At 42.3% G+C, this 23,042-nt stretch overlaps 1 protein-coding gene across 4 annotated transcripts in view; it reads left to right on the forward strand.

Moving 5' to 3' along the window:
- APP (amyloid beta precursor protein) overlaps positions 1-23,042 on the forward strand; it is a 318,149-nt gene that overhangs the window by 229,611 nt on the left and 65,496 nt on the right. For all 4 annotated transcript variants that reach the window (XM_069760868.1, XM_069760867.1, XM_069760870.1 and 1 more), the window contains exon 6: positions 18,689-18,891. In XM_069760868.1, coding sequence (XP_069616969.1) covers positions 18,689-18,891 — 203 coding nt within the window. The remainder of the gene's footprint in view (positions 1-18,688; positions 18,892-23,042) is intronic.

A 23,042-nucleotide genomic window follows, 5' to 3' on the forward strand; every position in this document is an offset into this window, starting at 1 on the left:
CATCCCACGCCAGCTCCATACAACTCACAACCTTCTGCAGCATCTAACTCTGCTCAAAAGCATGGCGGGGAGCCACAGGTCCCTGACCCAACTGCAACCGCTGTTTCCTCCTCATGTACCGAGGTATGTGGAGAAGGGACTGATCCTAAATGCTGTGCCAAGGTATGTCTGATTAAGGTCTATCCAGAAGGACAACCCGACAAGGCCTCCAAAATGTATGCCATAATAGATGAGCAAAGTAACCGATCTCTAGCAAGGCCCAAATTCTTCGAGGTCTTCAACATAAAGGGACAAATGACTCCATACACCCTCAACACCTGCTCTGGTCGTATTGAGACTTCTGGCAGGAGAGCCTCTGGGTACATAGTCTCTTCAATCAAGGGAAACGTGCATATACCTTTGCCAACCCTAATTGAATGTGACCAGATACCTGATAACAGGGAGGAGATTCCCACTCGGGAAGCCGCACTTTATCATCGCCACTTGAGGCACCTGACTAATGAAATTCCTCCTCTGGACATGAATGCTGATATTCTAATCCTACTCGGAAGGGACATTCTGAAGGTCCACAAGGTACGCCAACAATGCAACGGCCCAGATGATGCTCCATACGCCCAAAGACTCGACCTAGGCTGGGTAATCGTGGGCGATGTATGTCTGGATAGGAGTCACAAGGCATCCGAAGTCAACGCCTGTAAAACGTATGTGCTCCAAAATGGTCGCGCAACTCACTTTAAGCCATGCCTTCATCACTACGAAGTGAAAGAGAGGTTCTCTGATTCCATCCAGGAGCCTGACATCATTCCCACTCCCTACGGTGATGACTTAGGGAGAACAGTGTTTCACACAACAAAAGATGACAACAAAGTCGCCTTATCCATAGAAGACAAGGAGTTTCTTAAAATCATGGACAGTGGATTCTTCAAAAATGAATCGGACCGCTGGGTTGCTCCCTTACCCTTCAAGGCTTCAAGGACCAGGCTTCCTAACAACAGAGAACAGGCCTTATCTAGATTCATCTCACTGCAGAGAACATTAAGGAACAAGCCTGAAATGAAGGAACATTTCATAGCTTTTATGGACAAGATATTTCGCAATGATCACGCAGAGCCAGCTCCACCATTGCAAGCTGATGAAGAATGCTGGTATCTACCTTCCTTTGGAGTGTATCATCCAAGAAAGCCGAAACAAATCAGGGTGGTGTTTGATTCAAGCGCCAAACATGACGGCGTATCTCTGAATGACGTTCTCCTCACTGGTCCGAACCTGACTAATAACCTGGTGGGAGTGCTCATGAGATTCAGAAAGGAACCGGTCGCCATTACCGCCGACATCGAACAAATGTTCCATTGTTTCATCGTGCAACAAGATCACAGAAATTATCTCCGTTTTCTATGGCACCGAGACAACGACACCAACAAGGAAATGATCGAATACCGCATGAAGGTGCACGTTTTCGGAAACAGTCCTTCTCCTGCAGTCGCCACCTACGGCCTACGTAGGACCGCCTCCGATGGTGCAGCAGAGTTCGGGAAGGATGCTCAACAGTTCGTTGAAAAGGACTTCTACGTGGACGACGGTCTTAAATCCCTGCCCACGGCGGAAGAAGCCACAGATCTGCTCAAACGGACACAAGGTATGCTTTCTAGAGCTCATTTAAGATTGCATAAAATTGCCTCCAATAGTGCTGTTGTCATGAAGGCCTTTCACCCTAATGATCATGCCGCAGAATTTAGGGACTTGAACCTAGGCTCAGACAATCCACCAGTACAGAGAAGTCTAGGCCTGAGGTGGAACTTGCTAAATGACTCCTTCAGCTTTCAGGTTAGTGGTGCAGAAAAAACATTTACTAAGCGTGGGGTTCTGTCAGTGGTGAACAGTCTATATGATCCACTTGGGTTTGTCGCACCCCTGACTATACAAGGCAAGCTCCTGCTGAGACAACTCTCGGAGTACATTAAGGACTGGGATATACCACTCCCTGCAGACAAACAACTAAAGTGGAAGTCATGGAGAGAATCCACATACCACGTTGTTACACTCCAGCATCCCTAACTACAAGTCAAAGGAAGGAGATTCATGTATTCGCTGATGCCTCCACTGAAGCTATTGCCGCTGTCGCTTACTTGAAGGTTGTAGACTCTAACAATGAAGCCCATGTTGGATTTCTGTTTGGAAAGGCTAAACTGGCTCCTAAACCCGAGCACACCATACCCAGACTCGAGCTCTGTGGGGCTGTACTAGCCATAGAGATTGCAGTCTTCATACAGAGCGAACTAGCTATTCACGTGACACAAAATTCTACACAGACAGTAAGGTAGTTCTGGGCTACATATACAACCAGACGAAACGCTTCTACGTCTATGTCAGTAACCGAGTGGAAAGGATCAGGAAATCCTCCAAACCCCAGCAATGGCAGCACGTCCCATCCCATCTTAACCCTGCGGACCTTGCTACTAGACCAGTGTCTATTGGTGCCTTCGCAAGCTCTTCTTGGTTGACAGGACTGGAGTTCATTCACTAACAGTGCAAAGAGACTGCCGTTGAAGACAGCTTCAGCCTTGAGGATCCAGATGTCGACCCAGAGATCCGTCCTGATGTCAGCACCTTCATCACCAAACTCAAGGAGGAGGTTGGCTTGGACTGTCGGCGTTTTGATCGCTTCTCAAGATGGACGAGGCTGGTTCGTGCCATTGCAAGGTTAGTACACATTGTACAATGCTATCGCAATAAGGACAGTAACACTGATTGTCATGGTTGGCATATCTGCCATAAGCCTTTCTCTGCAGAAGACATTGCTCTGAGTGAACTCATTGTGATACGCAAGGTGCAGCAGAATGTTTTTCACAAGGCACTGGAATCTATGCTGATGGACTCAAATCTTTCAAGACTCACTCACGAGACCTTGACCACTTTCTTAGCAGAAGTCTCTGCTATAGTTAACTCAAGACCTCTTGAACCCATATCTACAGTTCCAGAATCTCCTACAATTCTCACTCCGGCAACTCTCCTCACCCAGAAACTTGGAACTGTTCCTAACCCGCCTGAAGACTCTGTGTCCGGTAACAAATATCAGAGACGGTGGAAATATGTGCAACATCTGGCTAATTGTTTCTGGAATAGATGGAAGAAGGAGTACCTGACACTTCTCCAAAAACGAAGAAAATGGCAACACGTAAAGCCAAATTTACAAGTAGGAGATATTATCCTCATGAAAGACCAGAAGGAGGAAAGAAGCACATGGCCTATGGGACTTATCTCTAAAACCTTTCCAAGTGACGATGGCAAGGTAGAAGTGACAGTTACTAAGCAAGGTGACCCCAAAACTTTCATTAGGCCTATATCAGAGCTTATTTTACTCATACCGGTTGAGGATTGATTATCCATCCAATCAGTAGGAACTCTTTCAAGGAACTTCAACCTTTGGATTACAAATGGGTTGGAGACAGTTTGGCCTAGCGCGGCTTCTCCAATCCGAAGATGGGTTATCCGTTGGATTACTTCAAGAACTCGTTCTAGACATTCGTCTATCTTGTTATTCAATATGTTATTGTTGCATTGCATGCGTTGTTTTTATCTTACAGGTTGAGGTATTCCTCCATGCACTTCTGGTGAACACTCCCAATTCGAGACTTATGGTATAGTGAAATCCAAGGATTTCAGACGGGGAGTGTGCTGCTCAGTTTATTATGATAGACTTTCAGCCATACATGGACATTTATGTAGTGCTAATAAGCCTGGTTCTATCATTTGTTATACTTTGCTGCCATCTACTGGCCGTTTGCTATATCACTGTAATATTTGTTATGGAATTTTCCCACAACACCTTTCTGTCTTGAGCTCCTCCTATCTTTTTCCTTCTCTTCCTGTTTTTGTACTCCGTGCCATCTTGGATCCCACATGTGCTGCAGAGCTGGAGAAAGGATTCTCTTGTTACCTCTAACCTGAAGCTTCTATTATCTCTGTCTGGTGATTCTGTAACAGCTCTAACCTACAGTCCTCACTCTCACCAAGGTACTGTAAATAAACCTGTTGAATGTATCACTGCATCATCCTTCCAGATCACCACGCGCGGCTGATAGAGACTGGTGGCACAGGTTGGCGAGTAACGCTACCTGCCATTGTTTATATAGCGATTTGTGATCACAATCCTCAGACACATCTCATCCACGTATATCGGTGGCAGAATAACTACGCTCCTTCAACCTCCAAGCCAGGCAGTAGAACTGATCACTGACACTAGCTGAAGTCAGGACTGGGTCTATATAGAGGATCAGATTACAAAATCCACTTCAGCTGAGAGACCCAGCTCTCAGCAACTTAGCAATAAGGTTAACTCCTGCACTGCTGGCACAAAGCAGCTAGGTCAGAATACAGGTGAAGAGCTTCTGTTCACTGTGTGTGAACGAGGCCCAGAGCGCTGCGATTCTCTGGAACCTCTCTGTCGCAGTAGCCCCGTGACAACAAAACCGCAAAGGCACTTTGTGTGGATATGCTGAGATCTGACATGAAGTGACCAGCCCCCTTTATCTATACAACGAAAAGTTGGGCGATCATCACATGGACCTGGCCAATCACTTTTACCACTTGGGCATTGGCCATCAATCAGAAACGACAAAACAAGTTACGTAAACACATACCAATACCCTCAATACTTAAGCTGATGTCGGCCAAACCCTCCACTATTGACATGTTCAGCCGACAGTTTAATGTGTATGGTATCTCCGGACAATTGATTGGTGGGGGAAATATTGATCGGGCACATCTAATTTCGAACTACCGATTGTATTCCGGAGACGAGCCTCTCTCAAATAGAGTACACAGGAGCGCTCGGCCGAATAAAAGCTCTTGGTAATGGGAGAGCCGGCCGAGATGGCTGCCGAACAACCAACAGCCATCTAATGTGTATATTGGCCTTTAGCCTAAACCCTCTTACTACTAGCACTCAAGGCCAGAGAAATACAAATAGTGTGTAAGAGATCAGACCAAGTGTGATCTGACAAAACATCGGATCGCACTCGGACCAATGTTATTCTTTGGGGAAGTGCACTTGTCTGTTTTTTTTTTTCTTTGGACAGAGTCTACTTGAGGAAAATATTGTTGCATGCCTTTGTTGGGATCTGATATTTGGCCATGCAAGTCGATGAGTGCGTGAAAGAAACCAGACTGCGCTAGGGTGAGATGTGATAATACTATTACAGTAGTGCCCTTAGCTAGTGCACCAGTTATATGGGTCACATCATCAGCAGAATAAATGCACACTTCAACTATCAATCAAACATGACAACATAGTGGTGCCTTTAGCTAGTGCACCAGTTGGATGGATATCATCATCAGCAGCAGAATAAATGTACACTTCGACTATCAATCAAACATGATGGCTTAGTGGTGCCCTTGGCTAGTGCACCAAATCAATGGATATTATCACCAGCTGGATGAATGCACACTTAGACTATAAATCAAACATGACGGCAGAGGAAAGTATTGCTTTCACGTATGGCTTGGTAGAATCATGGCCATAAGCACAAGGTATAATCGGACTGCATGGCCATTAGGGAAATCTATCAAGACCACTCCTTTCCACCAGAATGGAGAACTGTTCTGGCGGGCTAAGCCTGTCCGTACATTTAATGGGAGACAATTAAAAATAATGTTGCAGAGACGATGTGTAGCCAGATATGGCTTCAAAGAACTTGCATATTCTGATGTTACAGTGACCTTGTCTGATTACTTACGGTACATGAAACGGGTGTAATTTCCCTTTAATGTTCCTGAGAGTAAAAAATTAAAATTGAAAAGGCTCCAAACCTGCAAAACAGGTTAGGCTGACCTAGAGAAGGGATTATGTCCTAAGTATGGGATGAGTGATCCGGTTGCTTTGCGCTGCAGTAATTCATACCTTGGGAATGCACGTGTGCATGGAGAAGGGGCAATTACAGGTGCAGAGCGGGAGTACGACGATAAATAAGGTTTTACACCAGAATGGACAAAATGGCTAATTACCCGCACACATCCCCCACATGCAAGTTATGACATATGGCGCCCGTGGATCTGTGTCAGCTAAACATGTTTGCTCACTGACCCAGTTTTCTTATCCACTTGACCCTATGCACATATTTTCCATACGTTCTTTCATATACCTTTAAGAGTAATGATACAGTTGTATATCCAAAAACATTCCAATAAAGAGAGAAGATAAAATAACATAGGCAAGTAATAATAATACATGTAAAGCACCTCGGAATAAATGGCATGATAATTATTAATAATAATACATAGTCATGGCCAAACGTGTTTACACCCCTGAAATTATTCCAGAAATTGAAGTATTTCACCTACAAAATTATTGCGAGAAAAAAAAGCAAATTTGACATAATTTCATGCATAACACCCCAAAATGAGACAGACAAAATTGTTGCCACCTTCCCAAAATTGTAGGTAAACCACTTTGTTTCAAGCTCACATGTGGCAAGTAACAGGTGTGGGCAATATGAAAGTCACTCCTGAAACCAGATAAAAAAGGGAAAAGTTGATTAAATTTTTGCACTGGGTCTCTGTGTGTGCCACACTAAGCATAGAGAACGGAAAGCGAAGAGAACTGTCTGAGAACTTAAGATCCAAAATTGTTGAAAAATATCAACAATTTCAAGGTTACAAGTTCATCTCCAGAGATCTTGATATTCTTTTGTCCATGGTGCGCAACATAACCGCGAAGCTGACAACCCATGGCACTGTAGCTAATTTCCTTGATGGCAGAGAAAAATTAATGGAGGGTTCCAACGCAGGATAGTCCAGATGGTGGATAAGCAGCCCCAATTAAGTTCCAAAGAAATTCAATCTGTCCTGCAGGGTCAGGGTGCATCAGTGTCAGCGCGAACTATCCGTCAACATTTGAATTAAATAAAAGGCTATTGAAGGAGATCCAAGAGGACCCCACTACTAACACAGAGACCTAAAACAGCCAGGCTGCTGTTTGCCAAAATCCACAGTACCTTCAGTCAAATATGGTGGAGGTTCAAAGATGTTTTAGGGTTGCTTTGCTACCCCTGGCACTGGATGCCTTGACACTCTGCAAGGCATCATGAAACCTGAAGATTACTAAGGGGTTTTGGGTCGCAATTTAGTGCCCAGTGTCAGAAAGCTGGGTTTGCATCCTAGGTCATGGCCTTCCAGCAGAACAGTGACCCCAAACATACTTCAAGATGCACCCAGAAATGGATTGAAAGAAAGCGCTGATTAGTTCTGAAGTGGCAGCAATGAGTACGGATCTAAATCCTATTGAAAACCGTGGAGAGATCTTAAAATTGCAGTTGGGAGAAGGTGCCTTAAAATGAGACACCTGGAGCAGTTTGCGAAAGAAGAGTGATCCAGAATTCCAGCTGAGAGATGTAAGAGCTTATTGATGGTTATATGAAGCGACTGATTGCAAGTATTTATTCCAAACCGTGTGCAACCAAATATTAAGTTGAGGGTGCAATAATTTTGTCCAGCCCATTTTTGGTTGAAATTATGTCTAATTTGCGTTTTTTTTTTTTGTTTGTTTTTTGTTTTTAGTCTGTTGTTCAAATACACATAAAAGAAATAAACGTGTATAACAAAACATGTAATTGTAATAATTTTCTGGGAGAAATACTTCCTTTCCTGGAACAATTTCAAGGATGCCACCACTTTTGGCCATGACTGTATACAGGTGCTTTTCACAAAATTAGAATATCATCTTAACAGAGTGAGCTATTTCCAGTGTTTATTTCTGTTAATGTTGATGATTATGGCTTACAGCCAATGAAAACTCAAAAGTCATTATCTCAGTAAATTAGAATAAATTAACAAAAAACATCTACAAAGTCCCAAAGTGTTTAAAAAGGTCCCTTCGTCTGTTTCAGTAGCTCCACAATCATGGGGAAGACTGCTGAATTGATATATGTCCAGAAGGCAGTCATTGACACACTCCACAAGGAGGGTAAGCCACAAAAGGTCATTGCTAAAGAAGCTAGCTGTTCACAGAGTGCTGTATCGAAGCACATTAATGGAATGTTGAGTGGAAGGAAAAAGTGTGGTAGAAAAAGATGCACACGCAACCAGGATAACCGCAACCTTGGAAGGATTGTTAAGAAAAGGCCATTCAAAAATTTGGGGGGAGATTCACAAGGAGTGGACTGCTGCTGGAGTCATTGCTTCAAGAGCCACCACACACAGATGTATCCAGGACATGGACTACAAGTGTTGCATTCCTTGTGTCAAGCCACTCATGACCAATAGACAACGCCAAAAGCGTCTTAAGTGGGCCAAGGAGAAAAAGAACTGGACTGTTGTCAGTGGTCCAAGGTGTAGTTTTCAGATGAATATAAATTTTGCCTTTCATTTGGAAATCAAGGCCCTAGAGTCTGGAGGAAGAGTGGAGAGGCCACAATCCAAGCTGCCTGGGGTCTAGTGTGAAGTTTCCACAATCAGTGATGATTTGGGGAGCCATGTCATCTGCTGGTGTAGGTCCACTGTGTTTTATCAAAACCAAAGTCAGTGCAGCCATCTACCAGGAAATTTTAGAGCACTTCATGCTTCCCTCTGCCGACAAGATTTTTGGAGATGGAAATGTCATTCTCCAGCAGGACTTGGCACCTGTCCACACTGCCAAAATACCAATACCTGGTTTAAAAACAAATGTATCAGTGTGCTTGATTGGCCAGCAAACTCGCCTGACCTTAACACCATAGAGAATCTATGTAGTGCAGCTGATTTTTAGACTCTTGTATCTCCATGGTAACAGACAATGAACAACTCTTCGTAGTCTGATCCTGCATCCATATTCCCTTCCATCATTCCTTATTAGAGAAGAGAGGATCACTTTACGTGTCCACGGTCCAGGTCAATGCTCTGTGGGTCTTTATAGTAGCTGAGTGATGTTCCTTACTCTCTGGGATCCCAGGCTCAGTGTATAATTTACTGGGCTGATACATTGTGCGCCACACAGAGGACGTCACACCAGGTCAACTAATCAAATGTTGCCGGGGGATCCGGGAAGCACTAGAAATTCACACAGCTCCTATCTATGGTCAGAGAACACTGACCTAAATCGTGGACTGTAAGCAGGAAGTAAGAGCTAGACGTTTACCTGCTGGATCAGACTACACAGCGTTTGTTTGTAGTCTGTTACCATGGAGATACATAGATCTTTCTAGCAGCTGTACACATAAAACGGTGCAAATTTTTTAATCTGGGCTAATTACAAAGTTGCTTTATTTTTCATTTTAGATGCACTGGAGTTAAAAACCTGGTTACATAGGTGTACATGGTGTGCTAAATAGATCTTTTAGTTCGATATCACCTTAAGTAAACCACGATCTAGTTTAGGGTGGCCGGGCCAAGCAGCAGTTCTCTGAGCTAGTCTACCTGTCTGAGGCAGTCAGTCAGCAGCCCCAGCTTACTGCCACCCGGTGTAGTAGACTCCTGTTCATCTTCAGTGCATTGAATTAATTTCGTTTGACATCATTTGATCTCCGGTTTGCACTAGTGACAGTCTGGAGATAATTGGTTTCCCTAGCTTGGCTCCGGGTCTAAACACACACAAGTCCGAGAGAAAGAGACAGGTCTGTGAACACTGTAGCTAATGGTGGACAAGAGGAATAAAGGAACTGATGAAGCAGCTTATCGCTTTGAAAAGCAATTGCCAGAATGCTGTGTCTGCAGCGGCGGCGGACGACGGCACAGGGGTGTAAAACTGTGATGAACTAGCTCCGTACAGAAACAATGGCTCTAATCTGAGATGGAACATCAGGGAAACTGTGTCATCTGCTGGCCGAATATTCAGACCCTGTTTGGTTTCATCAGTTATTTAGCTTTAGAGGCTCCCAAATATATTCCAATAATGTGTTCAGGTCTTTGCATCAGGTTGTGAGCATCTGACTAAGGCGCACGCACCTAAAGGAATTGGCCAAAAAAAAGAAAAAAAAGCCTTCCTTTACCCTTAGAAATAGCGCCACACTTCTCTACTGGTGGCATCTTTACAGTACCAGCAAAGCCTATGAGATTTTGGAAATGTCATGCACACACATTGGTTTTAAAAAAAAAAAAATGTCTAGTGTAAACTTACCCTAAAAGGCTATAGTGGGAGTCCAACATCTGAAAACCAGTCAACACCACAAGAACCAATCCAGGTAACGAGAATAATGATGAAATGAAACTTCCTAGTGAGATCGATAAATGAGATACTTGATGCCGTATGCTTGTAGAATTGCATACCAAGGTTTATAGCCCAAGAAAAGTCTTGGGCGGAAAAGTTCCAAATGGATTAGAATGGTATGGGATCATTTGAAGATTGCATATGAGTCAAATCTGAGAATTTTCTTTGCAACATAGACAATAAATATAAAAAAAATGAGCAAATCTTAAACGATAGGGAATTGAGTCAGTTTAATGAGGATGGGCGTATTTATCAATTTCTCTAATTTTAAGACAGTGTAATCTTAGAGAGTAAAGTAAAGCCATGTAGGTAATGGCGCTGTAATACTAATTACATTGATACCTTTGGCTCTTTTTCCATCACCATTTGAAGTTTTCTGCTAATTAGATTTCGGTGCACAGGGGCCGGATCGTGCACTGGGTCTTCTCCTCCCTGTCTGCGATTCCGGCCCCTCTGCTGCCTCCGCTCTGGGAATGGCAGGTCACTGCTGAGATTTCAGACGGAGAAGGCAAATCATTCACTGACCAAAGCCAAGTAAAGGAGCTTAGAAGCAATTTTTTGTAGTCAGTTTTTTATTAAATGGGAACTATATATCAACAAACTTTGTATGAATCAATAGTACAGGCGTATACAAGAAACTTTGTAATATACCTGGTTAAAGAAGTCTACTTTCTTCCCTTTTTATGAGTCACTCCTTCCTCTCCCTGCTGCCTTTTAAACACATGAAAAAACAGCTCAAATCAATCTTGCTCAGACAAGACAGATTACAGGCTCACTGTGGTGTCAGGTTGCTGCACAGCCAATTATACTCTATGGTGAGGAAGATGGGTGAGGAGCATGGAGCAGAAACAGGCAGAGGGAGGCATTGAAAGATCTTGTTTAGCTTTCCAACAAGTCTTTTACCTCACTCCAGAGCTGAGTTCAAATCTACGCAGCTTAGTACTGTTGTATAATTTCCTACATACTGCTGGTGATTTTGTCTGCCTGCTAAAAAAAAAAAAAAAATCGAGTGTAGAATTCGTCTTTGTGAGAGCTGGTCTATTAGAAACATCATAGCTGCTGGTCTCTTCTCACCATCTCCAAGTCAATTGCATAATTAAAGGGTTTGTCTGGTGAAAACAAGTTAACAGGAACACATGGGCTACTTGCACAGTGAACAAGTCTGTATGATCATGTTCACACACCACCAAGAAACCTGAAGACACAAAAGAGAATAGTAAAACCAAAAACACTCAGTTTGAAAAAATGTTGCAGTAATCCGCAAGTGCTAGTAAAAGATGTAAAAAACAGGGTATTTGGTTGATACGTTTTTTGCAAAAAATGTATACTAAGCTGCTCTACCAATCTTCACGGTATACCCTTATCAGAGCAGTCCTAACTAATGTATGCAATCCCTATCTGATGTATTTAAAAACCTGATCATCTGTATATAACCTGTGTGAACAGGGTTCAGAGAGGAAAAATCCATGTGTGCATACAGGGTAGAACAGCTTTTGTGCAGATAGCCCAAGAGGAGTGGTGGAACTCCCCAGTCTTGTAGACACAAGAGAACAATTATGGAAACAGGAACACATGGGCTACTTGCACAGTGAACAACTACTACTTGCACATGTGTGCATACAGGGTAGAACAGCTTTTGTGCAGATAGCCCAAGAGGAGTGGTGGAACTCCCCAGTCTTGTAGACACAAGAGAACAATTATGGAAACAGGAACACATGGGCTACTTGCACAGTGAACAAGTCTGTATGATCATGTTCACACACCACCAAGAAACCTGAAGACACAAAAGAGAATTGTAAAACCAAAAACACTCAGTTTGAAAAAATGTTGCAGTAATCCGCAAGTGCTAGTAAAAGATGTAAAAAACAGGGTATTTGGTTGATACGTTTTTTGCAAAAAATGTATACTAAGCTGCTCTACCAATCTTCACGGTAGGACTGCTCTGATAAGGGTATACCGTGAAGATTGGTAGAGCAGCTTAGTATACATTTTTTGCAAAAAACGTATCAACCAAATACCCTGTTTTTTACATCTTTTACTAGCACTTGCGGATTACTGCAACATTTTTTCAAACTGAGTGTTTTTGGTTTTACTATTCTCTTTTGTGTCTTCAGGTTTCTTGGTGGTGTGTGAACATGATCATACAGACTTGTTCACTGTGCAAGTAGCCCATGTGTTCCTGTTTCCATAATTGTTCTCTTGTGTCTACAAGACTGGGGAGTTCCACCACTCCTCTTGGGCTATCTGCACAAAAGCTGTTCTACCCTGTATGCACACATGGATTTTTCCTCTCTGAACCCTGTTCACACAGGTTATATACAGATGATCAGGTTTTTAAATACATCAGATAGGGATTGCATACATTAGTTAGGACTGCTCTGATAAGGGTATACCGTGAAGATTGGTAGAGCAGCTTAGTATACATTTTTTGCAAAAAACGTATCAACCAAATACCCTGTTTTTTACATCTTTTACTAGCACTTGCGGATTACTGCAACATTTTTTCAAACTGAGTGTTTTTGGTTTTACTATTCTCTTTTGTGTCTTCAGGTTTCTTGGTGGTGTGTGAACATGATCATACAGACTTGTTCACTGTGCAAGTAGCCCATGTGTTCCTGTTTCCATAATTGTTCTCTTGTGTCTACAAGACTGGGGAGTTCCACCACTCCTCTTGGGCTATCTGCACAAAAGCTGTTCTACCCTGTATGCACACATGGATTTTTCCTCTCTGAACCCTGTTCACACAGGTTATATACAGATGATCAGGTTTTTAAATACATCAGATAGGGATTGCATACATTAGTTAGGACTGCTCTGATAAGGGTATACCGTGAAGATTGGTAGAGCAGCTTAGTATACATTTTTTGCAAAAAACGTATCAACCAAATACCCTGTTTTTTACATCTTTTACTAGCACTTGCGGATTACTGCAACATTTTTTCAAACTGAGTGTTTTTGGTTTTACTATTCTCTTTTGTGTCTTCAGAAAACAAGTTAACGCCTAACCATAGGATAGATGATAACTTATTGATTGATGGGGGCCCTTCACAAATAGGCAGAAAGCTGAATATTTGTTATAATGGAGAATTAGTTTGCATGCCATAATGTCCCTCTATTCACTCTTGAGAGGGCTGCCAGGGAAAAAAAAAGCTGAGTGCTTGGCAGCCCCGAAGGGAATGAATGGGTCAGCCATTGAGCATGCACACTGTTTTTCCAACCTATTGCAGATGGAAGTACCACATTCTGCAAATCAGTGCGGGTCCAGGCAGTTGGACCTCCACCAACCAATAATTTGTCATCTGTCCTGTGGATAAGTGACAGCTTGTTCTCAATGGACAAATTATTCTGAAAAGTCACATGAAAGTATGGTTACCCTCTAAACTTTTTTTTTTATTTATCCATATAACAAATAGGGTAGATTTTGGCTATTGAGCCTCACATAGGCTGACATGTGTTCTGTAGAGATCAACTTTCAGCAGTTGTCCCATTATCATCACAGGCGACCCTTATCTAATACAGTATCCACCATTGACAACTCGCCTCCTTCCCATTAAGACATGGTTGGGGGAGTTGGTGTGGAAGAACATGACCGACCACACATAGCCCATACTTAAAGTAAAGGAGATTGTGAGCCCAGCCCTTCCTTCCAACATCATGGTCTTCTGGATGAAGCAGTGAAAATTCCCACAGGCACCCCTAAAGTCTTGTAGAAGGCTTTTACAGAAGAGTGGAGGCTATTATAGCTGCAAATTGAGGAGCAGCTCCACTGTGTTCGGACTGGCCGGCGGCTCTCCTTACCCGGACATGCCAGCTGGATAGAAATCTATGATGCCGTCATGCTTGGGTAGGGAGAGCTGCTGGCCAGTCTGTGCACTGCGGTCCGATCTGACTGTCTGACTGTCACGTTCTCTTTAAATTAGTGAAACAATGAGTTTTGTCATTTTAGCCGATAGCTAGTTTATAATGTGTTTGGTATTTTGTTTCCGAGCGTCGTCTTCTCCTTGTGCTATAATGCCTGTCTCTTTGGTTGTGTTGGATCACCAGTTCATTATTGCTCACAAATTGTTCTCCGGTCGAATATTAAAGTAATCAGTTATGAGATAAGTATGTGCAGATACAAAGTCTTTCTGGGCTCTTTCTATTTTAATATAGTGAATTTAATACTGGAGATTAGAATTCTTCCTTCGTTTAGAAGCACAATGCTCTCTACATCTTAATTGAAAATACCGACTTCAAAAAACATTTAGATGCAAAAGAGCAAATTTCTTGCAGAGATGAATGTCTCCGATACGCCGTGCAGACAGCGGAGACAAAGACACACTCAGTAAGTCAGGAACGGTTTTGGTTTGTTTTTTTTGTTTTTTTTTCAATGGTTCATTTCAGGTTTCAAATAATTTGTCATTGTTTTTAAAGGGCAAGATAGGTTAGACGATGCCCTCCGTCATCCTTCTCCTGCAGTTCTTCAACAATAGATGAATGAATTTGAAGGAAGCTACTACCCAAGCCACTTTGATTCTTGTTGGAATTTACGTTTTTGTTTGTATGTTTTCCTCTGTCACAATTTTTTAGTCTGAAAGTTCACTCTGCACTGTCGGTGATGTCAGCGAAAGCCTCTGGATCGTTGGCAGGAGCGGTCTGTGCCGGCAGAGATAAGCACCGGGCACATCAGGCAGGAAGATGGCAACTACCTGCATGTTAGCTGCTGGTTTTGTACATGGACTTTCTGCTTTATGCCAATTTTGGGATATTCATGTCACATACTTTTCCTCTACTTCGTACCATTTTGTCGTGAACATGATTGATTTGGAGCTACAGTGCTGCTTGCCCGCCAAGTGTCATTACATATTTCAGAGAATTAGTGATCACCATAGATGAAGAAGAATTTTCCTTTGAATGACAAGATTAAGCATTTAAATGGTTTTCACAACTTTTGTCAGGTAAACCGACATGAATTTAAGACATCAAAGATTCTGAAAGTGACCCGCAGACTGCTTCGGTTATTATTTCAGTACCCCGCTGGGTACAAGCCATGCAATTAGTTACATCTCTCTTAGGCAAAGCTATAAATCCTGACCACAAGAAATAAAGCTCTCCAAAATAATTGCATGATTTCCCTGCATTCAAGAAAAAGATTTTCTACAGCTCCGTAGCTTCAAGGAAAAATCCAGGGTCAGATAAGCCCACCAGAGAACGGGAGGGTCCTGCAGCCCAGACTCCGCACAGTAATAAGCCTCAAAGGTCCAATAGATGACAACCCCATTCGGGGGTGACCTTGATGCCAATTACTCATCTCTAGGATGAATTTTAATCAGGATGTGTCACAAATTACATATCATACCTTTATTTGTGATAATGGAAGAACAAGTGGACTTGTACATCTCTATCCGTGAACGATGGTCTCTCAAAATCAGGTCTGTTTGGCCTAAGGGACCCCAGTACTGCACTTCCTAAAATGAAAAGGACAGGTATTAACGCAATAGTACATAGGGTACTTAGTTAATACTGTTTTGATTAAAAAAAACTTAAAATATGTCCCACCATGACGAGGTGTACCCAAATTGGGACGGGAGTGTAAAATATATAAAAGGGAGGAGGGCCATCTGCTTTTGTGAGCATTTTCTTGAAGAGTCTGTAAAGTTTTAGTGTGGCCAAGCCTCGCTTTCTCAAATAATCTGTCTCATATGAGTGATGATTAGTGATGAGCGAGTGTACTTGTTGCTCGGGTTTTCCCGAGCACGCTCAGGTGGTCTCTGAGTATTTATGACTGCTCGGAGATTTAGTTTTCATTGAGGCAGCTGAATGATTTACATCTGTTAGCCAGCTTTGATTACATGTGGGGATTCCCTAGCAACCAAGCAACCCCCACATGTACTCAGCCTGGCTAGTAGCTGTAAATCATTCAGCTGAGGCGATGAAAACTCAATCTCTGAACACTAACAAATACTCGGAGACCACCCGAGCGTCCAGTACACTCGCTCATCACTAGTGATGATCTACAACATTTCGATGTTTTAAATATTGCACCTTTACACAGGCTGAGAATCCGAAAGAGATAGTTTTTGAAGGAACATTTGCTCTTTTCTGAAGCAAGCATGGCCGCTATAAACCAACGAATGAACAAATGCTTTTTCAACGACTGATCACTTTCAGTGGATTTCCTGCTGACAATACGGGGACTGAATAGTAGTATTAACAATTATTTGCCCCCATACAGTTTGCACAGGCCCATGTAAAAGGGTGCCGATCTATTTGTGAGATCATTGATCTCACTTGTTATGGCCGCCTGTCTAAATGTGCCATAGAGGGAGCCTGACAGGTAATACATGTTCCCCAATCCACGAGCAGCATGTTTTAGACAGTGGTGGCACGATTTCAGCCATCGGTGTTTGTCTCTGGAACGCTGTGATGTTTCCGAGAAAAACATAGTTTAACAGCCGCCGGGGACCAAGTCGTGCCGGAGCTTAGTCACACAGACGGGTGGCTTCTTCCTGCCCTCTGCCTTGGAGTAACAAGTCTCTCTATGCGTTCATGTATAGGCAGAGGCCTGTCACTCAAGGGCAGCGGGCAGGGAGAAGCTGATGGAGACCGAGCCGCTCTTGAGACTAGTCAGACAGGCGAGTCCTCAGCGGCTTGTTCCCGCCCGCTGCCCTGGAGTGATAGGCCTCTCTTTACACACTCATGCATGGAGAGACGTGTCACTCCAGAGCAGCGGGTGGAGAGAAGCTACCTGTTCGTCTAGTCTCTAGCATGGCCCTGTCCCCAGCGGCTATTAAACTATGTTTTTCTCCGAAACAGAGTTAAACATGTACAGCTGGAATCATAAATACAAAGAAAAAATGGAGTTCTATACGCGTTTCGCGTTGCTTTTTCAAAGCTTTTTTTTCCCTCTTTGAAAAAGCAACGTGAAACGCGCGTCAGGGGGCTTTCCGGAGTCATCAAGCACTACTCACCTCACCATGGGTAAGAAATCTGACTCTTGATATGCACTATATACTGGTCTCCTTGCTAATTTTATGCATGAAGGACACTTGTCCATATGACAGCCAGTGAATACACTTTATTACTATGTGCTACTATAGATGGTCATATATACCATGGTGTTATACATATTTTTTGGGTGCTTATGACTTGGATGTTTTTGCACTAGGGTCTTCCCTTCCTTTGTATTTTTTGTAAATGTTACAGACTTTTTAATGGTTCTTTAATAAATATTGATTTTTAAGCATTTTCCGTATAGAACTCCATTTTTTCTTTGTATTTATGTATATTCGGAGTATACGTTATTGTCCTGATAGATACATGGGTGCAGACCAACGTCTTTTTTCTACAACACACCGAGTGTGTGTGTCCCATGTTATTTCTGTGGGTGTATTTTCACAGCTGGAATCATGTAGCCACTGTCTGATACATGTTGCCTGTTGATCAAGCATCATGCATCAGCTGGTAGGTTCCCACTAAAAACGATCCCCTAGCCATGTAATATAATATGAGGACTTCCGATATTGACCAGAAACTCTTAATGGCAAGCTGGATTTTTCTCAATGACTTACTATCAATCCCAAGAACAGAGAGATCGCATTCCCATTGCTTGGTGGAGAATTGGTGGATACCAAAATACAGTTTAATGTCTCCTTGATGTTTTCTAGAAGATATTCACTAGAAAAAGCTCTTTAAGACTAGCATGTCCAGTTGTATGGATGTAAAACATTTGTCTTCTTTCTATAATCTGTTTGCCTCCTCCCAGAGCTCCACTGATAATCTTGTTGGGGTGTGATAATCTTCTCATATGTGACCTTCTAGGAAGGGGATTTGGTGACAACATAGAGCATGAAAATTTTAATATATTGAAGATGCCGCATAAATATTACAGCCACAAGATCCTACGGATGCCTGAGCCTTGTCCATCAGACTCACTATGTAGAAAATCGCAAGCGCACTTTTTGCTATTCATGGCCTTGATAGCTTTTCATGGCTGGTAGTCTTGGGAGCAGTAGGCACTGCCCCATCTCTTCTTTACCATGTGTGTACTTACTCACGGTAAGGTTGACGTATTGGTTTCTCATAATATTAGCGGCAATACCCTCTAATTTTTGCAAGGTTAATAATATGGGAGTAATTTTCCAAGTTACTTTTGCTGACAGTAAACTCCTCGAAAAGGAGACTGTTGAGTCTTCCAACTGGAGGTTTATTTGTGTACCATTGTATAACATGTTGAAGCTGAAGATGTACACACTTACTTTTGGATAAAAAAAATCCCAAAATGTCTTATACTTGGGGTATAACAGGGATAATAACCAATAATGCCATTGCATGACAATGCAAACCTCTCGTGTCAATCAAATGTGTTAAATACTGGTTGCAGCACAAGCAGAGTGTTCTGTATCGGTGGAAGGCAGTGATCTCACGGATCTTCACCAATGGGTAGTAGATTGAAAATATTTGGATTTTGTTGCTTGTTGAATCTGCTAGCTCTCCAAGATTCAAAATGAAAGTTTCTAACTTATTTTTCAGTGATGACAAAGCCCTTCAAGGACGTCAGGAAGAGGAGGAAGAGGTTGTAGAAGTTGAGGAAGAAGAGGTTGATGACGATGAAGATGATGGAGAAGATATGGAGGAAGAACCTGAAGAACCCTTTGAGGAAGCCACGGAGAGGACTACTAGCATCGCAACAACCACTACTACAACTACAGAATCTGTAGAAGAAGTTGTCAGAGGTAATTACACTACTCATGTCTCACTTTTTTTTTTTTAATAGTTCTTAGGCCCAAATGTAGATGTCCATGAAATGCAGTCTGTTGACTGGACGCGATGTCCGAACCTCACTGAAGTCAATAGCCTCTTATATGCTTTTGAGGTTAAGTTCAGGTCAAGAGACTGGCAGCTTGTCCCTACGTGGACCATGTTTTGACCTTAATGAGGTCCTTATTCATCTCATTTTGGGTCATACAGTATTTAAGGACAAATACTGTAGAAGAACACAGTATTTATTTATTTTTTTAAAAGTGAAATTCTGATAATCCAGCGTACTTAGGTGCCCACTTATTGGACATGGTTAACTATTGAAAATTAAAGGGATGCTCGAGGATATTGAAAAAGTTTCCCAGAAGCAGGATTTGTTATAAAGAAATATACAAACCATTACTCACTTGATTAATCCCGCTCCACTCCAGCACCTCCATTTTGATAACCGCACCAGTCCTGTAGTGATGATGTCACATCTGTTAGTCATGTGATCACTGAGGCCAGTGATTGGTGTGACATTATTGCTGCAGGACCAGAAGGGATCAATGGAGCAGCGAAGCTGGGGAGAAAAAGGGGGAATGAACATGTTAATAATATAAAACAAAATGAATGACGGCACGATGGACAGGCCTGGTCCACCATCATGAACATGCATGTACAGCAGGGGCACCAGCTTTCGTGGTCTTGGGACAAATGTTCCTAACTGTGGCCCCTAATATTAGTTAGGAGAGCAGCTTCCATTTAAGTCATCACCTGCCCTCTGCCTAGTCCAATTATCTCACCAGCTATAAAGCTGGTATCTTATGATAATCTGGCACGATGGTATGGTTAGGCCTATGCCTCATATGTTTTTCTGAACCAGCAATTGCTGAGTTCATGGATTTTTACTGTATCTATTTCAAATTTTCAATTCTATAGCTTACTGCCTAATGCCTGGGTTATAGACCGCAGCCGGTTTCCTAGGAATGCTCACTTGCAAACTCTTTACTATAGAGCTTGTAAGCGCTGCTCGGGAGCTTCAGTGACCCCATGCTCCTCCCATGTGCATTGACAAATCTGCCTTTGCTTGCAGCTTCAGAGGGTGCACTTTTCAGCCCAGTGACCTAGCCATGCCACTGTTCTGAACTATTAGTGTACTTCATAGGCGAGTATCGCTTGATAGTGCTTATAAAAACAAGCATCACTCCGTTTCAGAGGGATTCACTTTTGTTTCTTTTGGAGCGCACTATGTGAAATCTCTGCTTGCAGAGCAAGTGGACTTTTCTCCTGCCTTCTCTGGGGGGGGCGTTCGTTTTTGCCCCTTCCCAGATTCTGCCAATCACAGGTCAGCAGCTAATCTAGAAGCTTGGCAGCCTTACACTTTGCTGAGCTGTGATGGGCAGCATCTGAGAGGGCGTATAAAAGTTCAGGTCCACAGAGAAGACTGTGAAGAAATACCAAGTTGCATTGCAAGGAGAAATTTCACATAGCGCGCTCCAGAAAAAAACAAATGTGAATATCTCTGCAATAGAACGACGCAGTGCAAAATGGAAAAAAGCGACAGAATCAGGGGAGCTTAGAAATTTTTCCAAGAAGTTTTTTTTTAACTCAAATTTTATGGGCAAGCGACAGGTGCTCTTTAATCATAAGGTATGCATTGCCGTCCTCCTTAGCTCCTGGACTGTAAGCACGAGAATTACTCTAAAACTATGTGACTGCAATGATGTAATAAATGGAGCACTTTTCCTTCATACCTGTATAATAGTGAGCGTTATTAAAACTCTTATAAGAAGTTATGTCCAGGGAGCAATAACAAAACGCCATGATCCTGGATGAAAAAAACATCTCGTCCTCGGTATTGTGCTTTTTTATGCTTTCGGTTTATAACAAACATCATATTTTATGTTAGTTTTATGAACAATTAAAGTTTATGACTGATATTTTATTTTTATTTTATAGTTTTATTTTTTTAACACGTTTATTTATCGCTAGATTATATTATTACTGCCGCGTGAATGCTTCTGCTAACGCATTTCATCCGATTTGATGGTTATGTCATGAAAGTGAATGTGAATTATTGTGGCATTTACCTTTTTTGTATGGAGATTTATCACTCCTGATTTATGAGCCTTACATGGTAAAAAATAATTTACTTTCTTCTTATCCTTTATTATCTACGTATGTGCAAGATATGGGGAAATTCTTCATTTTAAGGCAATGTAATGCAAGAAACGGTCAAAAGTCTTATTGCAAATGTCCCCTAGTTTTTTGGTTTTTTTTTTAATAAAAAACACATTTTTTGGGCTGCCGCATGATTCTAAGGAAAGTTCAAATTCCATTAAATAGATCTTTTGGACCATTTGGGGCTGATGTGTTTACTTTGAAAATACAAGCCATACTAACTGTGCAATCATTTTTCAAAGTTTCTCTACCTACCTAAAAAAAGACACAGAATAGTTGCGCGAGAGCTTTTTTTTGGGACTGTTTTCAATCCGTTAAAATAGAATTGATAGGAATTAAAAACAAAGAATCTAGTGGATCATGAACAGACCTTGATGAAATATAATGAGAAAAAATGGAAGCCATGATGCCAATGTGACCATAGCTGGTAATTTTATAGTATCCTCTTTCACTGGGAATATGATTAAAGGGAATCTGTCAGCAGGTTTTTGCTTTGCACTCTGAGAACAGCATGATGTGGAAGCAGAGAGCCTGATTCTAGGATGTGTCACTGGGCTGTGGTTTGCTGTTTCAAACAATCAGTGTTTTATCAGCAGGAGATTATCACTACAGGACTAAGTGTCTCCTGCCTCCTAGTCCAGCCACGCCCCCAGCACTGATTAGCAGCTGTCACTATAGTGTACACAGAAAGCTGCCAATCAGTGGTGTGGGCAGGGTTATACACAGCTCAGCATTTGAGCTCTGATAAATGTACAGCAGAGAAAACACTGGTTGTGTCACAACTGCTCTACCTAGTAAACTAAGTGACACATTGCTGGAATCAGGGTCTCTATCCTGATATGTGCTGCTGTCTCGTCATGAGCGAGCGTGCTCGGATTAGGTGTTACCTGAACGTGCTCGTGTGGTAACAGAGTGTCTTCAGCGTGCTTGATTAATATGTTCGAGTCCCCGCAGCTGTTTGACAGTCGCAACACTTGCAGCGGTCACCGGGCTGCTCCCCCACTGTAGCCATCTCAATGATCTCCTAAACAGAAAGGGCCAAATTATTGGGCAATTGGTTTGTCCTTTGCTGCTAAAAAGCTCTGAAAAAAAGAATATCGCTTATTCTTAGAGTACTGGGAGAGCTTTTTTTTTTTTTTTTTTGAAGGAGGATTTCATAGCAAGCAGTTTGTTAGGATAATTGCAAATGTAAATCGCTCTTTTTAGTGCATTGTAGTAATGCGCTGCCATCTTCCCCCTATAAAGCAAATTATCTTTTGTGGGCTTGATATGTGACGTTAATCGCCAGTGCCGTTACACAGCTGCGTGCAAATCTTTATAGTGCACAGAAAACTGATGGATCCGAGGACACTGTTGTGCATATTAAATCCATTGTCTTGCAGTCACCGGTTTCCATTCCGTCAAGAGACAATCGTGGGACAACAGTTTTATGTCTCTACTAGATGGTGGCCCGATTCTAACGCATCGGGTATTCTAGAATATGTATGTAGTTTATTTATGAAGATTTTAGAATAATACAATGAATACTCAGAATTCGGCTGGCCGGGCGTGACCAATTAGCGAAGCGTAGTTCAAATCCTGCACCAATTCGTGGCCGGAGTGCGCCTGTCGCTGATTGTTCGTGGCCGGCCACGTAGTATATAACACAGCCACGTAGTATATAGCACAGCCAACGTAGTATATAGCAGCCCACATAGCATATAACACGGCCACATAGTATATAACACCACTCATGTAGTATATTGCACAGCCTACGTACTATATAGCACAGCCACGTAGTATATTGCACAGCCCACGCAGTATATTGCACAGCCACGTAGTATATTACACAGCAACGTAGTATATAATACAGCCCATGCAGTATATAACACAGCCCACGTAGTCCCACATAGTATATAGCACAGCCACGTAGTATATTGCACAGCCACGTAGTATATTGCACAGCCACGTAGTATATTGCACA

The sequence above is a fragment of the Ranitomeya imitator genome, chromosome 3 (assembly GCF_032444005.1).
Source record: "Ranitomeya imitator isolate aRanImi1 chromosome 3, aRanImi1.pri, whole genome shotgun sequence".
Taxonomy (NCBI): domain Eukaryota; kingdom Metazoa; phylum Chordata; class Amphibia; order Anura; family Dendrobatidae; genus Ranitomeya; species Ranitomeya imitator.